General features: G+C 44.8%; 1 protein-coding gene across 1 annotated transcript in view; it reads left to right on the forward strand.

Annotated features, from left to right (window-relative positions):
* The window catches only part of LOC115080265 (vomeronasal type-2 receptor 26-like), a 35505-nt gene extending 28930 nt beyond the window's left edge, over nt 1–6575 (forward strand). Inside the window, exon 3 of the mRNA XM_029584419.1 lies at nt 5653–6575. Within this exon, the coding sequence (XP_029440279.1) occupies nt 5653–6575 (923 nt within the window). The remainder of the gene's footprint in view (nt 1–5652) is intronic.
* Nucleotides 6576–7558: the final 983 nt, after the last annotated feature.

Genomic DNA, 7558 nt, shown 5'->3' on the forward strand with positions numbered 1-7558 from the left:
TGTCCCTAGGTGGGCTTGACTTCTGTCCTATATTGCTGTGCCTGTCCATCCAGGCCTTATGTCCTTAGGTGGGTTTGACCTCTGTCCTAGAATGCTGTGCCTGTCCATTCAGGCCTTATGTTCCTACCAGGGTTTGACCTCCATTGCTTTGCCTATCTGTCCAGGCCTTTTGTTCCTAGAAATGTTTGACCTTGAGTGCTGTACCTGTCCGTCCAGGCCTTATGTCCCTAGGTGGGCTTGACCTCTGTCTTGTATTGCTGTGCCTGTTCGTCAAGGCCTTATGTCCCCAGGTGGGCTTGACCTCTGTCCTCGACTGTGTGCCTCTCCATCCAGGCCTTATGTCCCTACAAGAGTTTGACCTCAATTGCTGTGCCTGTCTATCCCGGCCTTATGTTCCTATAAGTGTTTGACCTCAGTTGCTGTGCCTGTCCATCCAGGCCTTATGTCCCTACAAGTGTTTGACCTTGTATGCTGTGCCTGTCTGTCCAGACCTTATTTCCCTAGATGGGCTTGACCTCTGTCCTCGACTGCTTTGCCTGTCCAACCAGGCCTTATGTCTCTACATGGGCTTGACCTCTATCCTCAGTTGCTGTGCCTGTCCGTCCAGGCCTTATGTCCCTACGCGGGATTGACCTGTGTCCTTGACTGCTGTGCCTGTTTGTCCAGGCCTTATGTCCCTACAAGTGTTTGACCTCTGTCCTCGATTGCTGTGTCTGTTCGTCCAGGCCTTATGTCCAGTCCTAACGGCTGAACCCTTGTTGCAAAGGGAAACCTCAGTCTCTGGCAATTAAAACTAATAATCCTTCATAGCATGGATCCTTAAATAAAACAGTTTTCTTTAGTTTCAGGGCAGAGAAGAGAACTTCCTCCATCTTGCTTATGGTACATCAGGTGGAATAAAATTGGAAGACACAGGGGAACCATTTGATTGGGAAACCTAATAAATTAATTCAAATTTCAAATGATGGTCCATTTGTATGTCAAAAACCATTATACCGAAATTTACAAATGTATACAAATTGTGAACAATCTGGGCTAGTCCATCAGCAAGTGATTTGTCAACAAGTCATTTTTCAAATCTTATAGTATGCGGGTAAGCAGTGATAAAACATGTTTATTGAGTGCTAAATAATGGACTTTTAAACATTTTTCCGTGAAATTTCACACGATTCACCACAAAGACTTTTTAATAATCAAAACAAAGATTCTTGTTTGATTAAATTACTGTAAAAATAAAATAGAGGTAGGAGGAAGGTTGGTTTATGATTACAATTGACAAATTCTCTGCATACAAGGCTGGTGACAGCAGGTTGCAGTTTACGTATGAAACCTTCCTTTCCCTACTTTCAACATTTTTTCAAATGAGAATATATAAATAAAAAAATAAAAAATATAAAACAACATAAAATATTGAATGTTTGAAGAGTGGGGACTAGATATTTGTGGTAACTTATACAGTTGTCCCACTCCCTACTCATTGCGGGTAGTGATTTGTGATAGCCCGTACAATGGAGCATATTGTATGGGCTGGCATCTCCAGGCACTGTTGCTGCTGCTGTATCTTTTGGGCTAGGCCCGGGATAGCCTGCAATCAGGAAAGATCCGCTGGTCCATGGCCTCAGAAAACTGTTGGTCGATGAACCCCTGTGCCGAGATAAGGTTGATGCTACCTGCAGGCAGGAACCCCCCTGCAGGTCCTCATAATTGGGAGGCGGAAATTATTGGTGCCAACAGGACTTTCACCAACAGGACTTTCACCAATACCAGCCCTCATTCCCTGCAGGTTGAGCCCTTGTGCACCAGGGCTGGCTGGACTTAGGCGTGGGTCTCCGGTCAGTGAAGAGTCCATCAGAGTCAGAAGGCAAGGTGTGGTCAGACGTACCAGAGGTCAAGGCCGGTTGGAGGCCACAGGTCAAGGCAGGCATCAAGACGAGATCCAATGAACAGACAGATGGCCAAGGCAGGAATCAGACAACACAGGATCCGGAAAACGTACCTACGTCAGAGCCAGAAAAGCAATCTGAGGAATCTGATGCATAGCTGCGGGAACACGGGACCAGGAGCTGGAGCACTGGAACAGGAACCTGGAACATGGAAGCAGGAGCATGGAATCAGGATCCTGGAATAAGGAGCACAAAGTCAGGAAGCAACCAGCTACTCTCTAAGAGTGAGACCTGTTGCTGAGGCAAGGAATGAGTGGCACAACTGGGCTTAAATAGTCCCCCAGCCAGACGTCATCAGTTGGGGCCATGGGGAGCTTTCCCACTGCTGGCCCTTTAAATTGGGGAGAGAGGCACGCGTGCGTGCATAGTTAGGCCAGCGAGGGAGGGAGACAGCAGTGGCAGCATCAGAGGAGGAGGTGGCTGCTCCCTGCCACGTGACTGGAGCGTGGAGCTGTTGGCGGGATGGAGCATGCCTGGCCAGCATGGGAGCAAGTGTCTTGCTGCAAAGGGTGAGGAAAGCCAGCTGCGGAGGTTTGCGGCTGGTGACCGCAACACTAATTTAGGAGAAGCACTGACAACATTATCAAAAGAATCCATGCCAACAAACCCTGATGGTAAAAGGAAGACTGAAGGAAGGTGTTATTCCTTTATTACTAACCGGAAATTATCCCTCTTCATCGCCTAAAGCTTGCCTGAAAAATAAAGTTTATACCATCTTTCTGTGAGTTTGAAAGCATTAAATCATACTTATATCCCTGATGATGTTTTCCTGAGTTCAAGTCCCTCAATGGTTCGTAGATCTTAAGTAATTTATGATGTGAAATTTTCAAGAAGAGACCTATGATGACCTGGAAGCTAACAATCTATATCTATCATATGCATGGGGTTATCTGTCTGTTGGTAGGGAGTGTTGACTGGTGTGCATGGATATACAAGTAGCCACCAGGGAGCAATGTCCATCATCAGACACACAAACTATGCAAGACAGAACATCCCTAGGAAACACAGTGGCAATGACCATAAGAACATAAGAACATAAGAAAATGCCATACTGGGTCAGACCAAGGGTCCATCAAGCCCAGCATCCTGTTTCCAACAGTGGCCAATCCAGGTCATAGGAACCTGGCAAGTACCCAAAAACTAAGTCTATTCCATGTAACCATTGCTAATGGCAGTGGCTATTCTCTAAGTGAACTTAATAGCAGGTAATGGACTTCTCCTCCAAGAACTTATCCAATCCTTTTTTAAACACAGCTATACTAACTGTACTGACCACATCCCCTGGTAACAAATTCCAGAGTTTAATTGTGTGTTGAGTAAAAAAGAACTTTCTCCGATTAGTTTTAAATGTGCCCCATGCTAACTTCATGGAGTGCCCCCTAGTCTTTCTACTATCCGAAAGAGTAAATAACCGATTCACATCTACCCGTTCTAGACCTCTCATGATTTTAAACACCTCTATCATATCCCCCCTCAGTCGTCTCTTCTCCAAGCTGAAAAGTCCTAACCTCTTTAGTCTTTCCTCGTAGGGAAGCTGTTCCATTTCCCTTATCATTTTGGTAGCCCTTCTCTGTACCTTCTCCATCGCAATTATATCTTTTTTGAGATGTGGCGACCAGAACTGTACACAGTATTCAAGGTGCGGTCTCACCATGGAGCGATACAGAGGCATTATGACATTTTCCGTTTTATTCACCATTCCCTTTCTAATAATTCCCAACATTCTGTTTGCTTTTTTGACTGCCGCAGCACACTGAACTGACGATTTCAATGTGGTATCCACTATGACACCTAGATCTCTTTCTTGGGTTGTAGCACCTAATATGGAACCTAACATTGTGTAATTGTAGCATGGGTTATTTTTCCCTATATGCATTACCTTGCACTTATCCACATTAAATTTCATCTGCCATTTGGATGCCCAATTTTCCAGCCTCACAAGGTCTTCCTGCAATTTATCACAATCTGCTTGTGCTTTAACTACTCTGAACAATTTTGTGTCATCTGCAAATTTGATTATCTCACTCGTCGTATTTCTTTCCAGATCATTTATAAATATATTGAAAAGTAAGGGTCCCAATACAGATCCCTGAGGCACTCCACTGTCCACTCCCTTCCACTGAGAAAATTGTCCATTTAATCCTACTCTCTGTTTCCTGTCTTTTAGCCAGTTTGCAATCCACGAAAGGACATCGCCACCTATCCCATGACTTTTTACTTTTCTAAGAAGCCTCTCATGAGGAACTTTGTCAAACGCCTTCTGAAAATCCAAGTATACTATATCTACCGGTTCACCTTTATCCACATGTTTATTAACTCCTTCAAAAAAGTGAAGCAAATTTGTGAGGCAAGACTTGCCTTGGGTAAAGCCATGCTGACTTTGTTCCATTAAACCATGTCTTTCTATATGTTCTATGATTTTGATGTTTAGAACACTTTCCACTATTTTTCCTGGCACTGAAGTGAGGCTAACCGGTCTGTAGTTTCCCGGATCACCCCTGGAGCCCTTTTTAAATATTGGGGTTACATTTGCTATCCTCCAGGCTTCAGGTACAATGGATGATTTTAATGATAAGTTACAAATTTTTACTAATAGGTCTGAAATTTCATTTTTTAGTTCCTTCAGAACACTGGGGTGTATACCATCCGGTCCAGGTGATTTACTACTCTTCAGTTTGTCAATCAGGCCTACCACATCTTCTAGGTTCACCGTGATTTGATTCAGTCCATCTGAATCTTTACCCATGAAAACCTTCTCCATTACAGGTACCTCCCCAACATCCTCTTCAGTAAACACCGAAGCAAAGAAATCATTTAATCTTTCCGCGATGGCCTTATCTTCTCTAAGTGCCCCTTTAACCCCTCGCTCATCTAACGGTCCAACTGACTCCCTCACAGGCTTTCTGCTTCGGATATATTTTAAAAAGTTTTTACTGTGAGTTTTTGCCTCTACTGCCAACTTCTTTTCAAATTCTCTCTTAGCCTGTCTTATCAATGTTTTACATTTAACTTGCCTGGAAGGGTACATGAGAGAGTACGTCACCAGACTTGCAATAATGTGGAGAGATAGAGAATGAGTCTGAGGCTCAGAGCCTGCTCAGGGTCAGATAGGGGGGTGGACAAGAGTGCTGGGTTCAATCATAATTATTACCTGTTGAATTTTCAAAGGGTGTCAGCAGGTAACTATAACAGTTTCTTTAGATGGTTGAATAGAACATAACACAATTTTGAAAGTATTCTGCCTTTCATAAGACTGGTGAGGGAAGAAATATTGCAAGCCATATTTATGTGAAATGCTATGGTAAAAGTCTCATGATCAAGGGATAATGTGTTCATTTAGACTTTATCGTATGGATGTCACCAGGCTGGACAATAAGCCTTTATTAACTTGCCAAAGGTTTATTTAATTTATTGATTTACAAACTCTTTTTCAATTTGTAAATGACTACTGAAGGCAGGATTCAAAACAGCAAAGCCTCCACAAGCAAGTTACATTGAAAACATTACAATACAACATCAGTACAATCATAAGAAATTATACAGAAACCATTAATGCCTCCACAATCAGGGTACATAGACATGTCTTGTATTTCAACAAGATGTTAGATACAAAGAGAATGGGAGAAGATAAAGAATCTCTAAAGGTGAATGATAATCCCTTTCTGATTTCCCTCATCAAAGCCACATCTGGAATTTCTTCTTCCTGCAGATGCCACAGAGTGCATGAAGTGCCCCGATGACCAATGGCCCACTAAGAGACAAGATGGATGCCAGAAGAAGTCCATCGAATTTCTGTCCTATCAAGAACCCTTGGGTATGGTTCTGGCTGTTACCTCTGGGCTTGGTGCCCTGATGCCATCTGCTATCCTTGTTGTTTTCATCCAAAACCGCCACACCCCAGTTGTGAAAGCAAACAACCGTGAACTCAGCTACCTCCTGTTATTAGCCCTCATTCTGTCCTTTGGGTGCTCATTAGTGTTCATAGGCCGCCCCACAACACTGACCTGCATAGTTCGACACATGACATTTGGCATTGCATTCGCCATCTGCATCTCTTGCCTGCTGGCGAAGACCATCATGGTTGTCATAGCCTTCAATGCCACCAAGCCAACCAGCAACCTAAAGTTATGGGTGGGACCACGACTGCCCAACATCCTAGTATTAGCCTGCAGTCTGGTCCAGGTCCTCATCTGTGTTTCTTGGCAGGTCATAGCTCCCCCATTTTACCAAATGAACATGAAATCCCAGATGGGAAAGATAATCCTTGAATGCAATGAAGGGTCATTGGTTGCATTCTGCCTCATGCTGGGATACATGGGCTTGTTGTCTACTATCAGCTTCATTGTAGCCTTTTTAGCTAGAAAGTTGCCTGACAGCTTTAATGAGGCTAAGTTCATCACCTTCAGCATGCTTATATTTATTGCTGTCTGGATCTCTTTCATTCCTGCTTATCTTAGCACAACAGGGAAATACACAGTGGCTGTGGAAATATTTGCAATTTTGTCCTCCAGTGCTGGGTTGCTGGGTTGTATATTCTTCCCCAAATGTTATATCATCCTAATCAGACCAGACATGAACACCAAGGAATTCCTAATGGGGAAAGCCACAGGGAGCCTCAAGAAAATAATGTAATTGCCTTGTAACATATCGGTTAATAAATATCTGAGTTTACATGATGTAATCCTTTCTGAAAATACTTTTGCTTGAAGCAGTAGCCCTAGAAAATAAGAAAAGAACTTGGTTGACAGCAGATCTAAAAAAATCACCCCTCGTAAAGTTGAACATTAGAACTTACAATTAATATCTCTTCCAATCTAGTGCTGCCAGAGATTGGAAACTCTTCACTAAAAATGTACAAAGCTTGGTGGCATCTCTGAAAGATAAATCTTATCCAAACTCTGTGTGAGTGGATTACATCCTGATGTTCATTTCATCCATCTTCACAGCCAGTTCACTCCCTGATCCTGAAAACCAGAGTTTACCAAACCTGACATGGTGACCATACAGCCCATTGGCGTTTCAAGATATCCACAATGAATATGCATGAGACAAATTTATATATGCTGGGTCTGCAAAGTATGTAAATTTACATTCATTGTCGGGCGGATTTTAAAAGCCCTGCTCGCGTAAATCCGCCCGGATTTACGCGAGCAGGGCCTTGCGCACCAGCGCGCCTATTTTCCATAGGCCGCCGGCACGCGCAGAACCTGGGACTTGCGTAAGTCCCGGGGTTTCTGAAAAGGGGCGTGTCGGGGCGTGTCAGGGGCGTCACCAAGTGACACCGCGTTTGGGGGGCATGGCCCGGCATTTGGGGGTGAGTCTGGGGCGTGGCGCCGGCCCGGGGGCATTCCGGGGGCGTGGCTGTGCCCTCCGGAACCGCCCCCGGGTCGGGTCTCGGCGCGCGTGGATTTACGTCTCCCTCCGGGAGGCGTAAATCCATGGATGAAGGGGGGGGGGGGTAGATAGGGCTGGGGGGGGTGGGTTAGGTAGAGGAAGGGAGGGGAAGGTGAGGGGAGGGCGAAAGAGAGTTCCCTCCAAGGCCGCTCCGATTTCGGAGCGGCCTCGGAGGGAACGGAGGCAGGCTGCGCGGCTCGGCGAGCGCCGGTTGCCCAAAA

Source organism: Rhinatrema bivittatum, chromosome 19 (assembly GCF_901001135.1).
Source record: "Rhinatrema bivittatum chromosome 19, aRhiBiv1.1, whole genome shotgun sequence".
NCBI classification, from domain to species: domain Eukaryota; kingdom Metazoa; phylum Chordata; class Amphibia; order Gymnophiona; family Rhinatrematidae; genus Rhinatrema; species Rhinatrema bivittatum.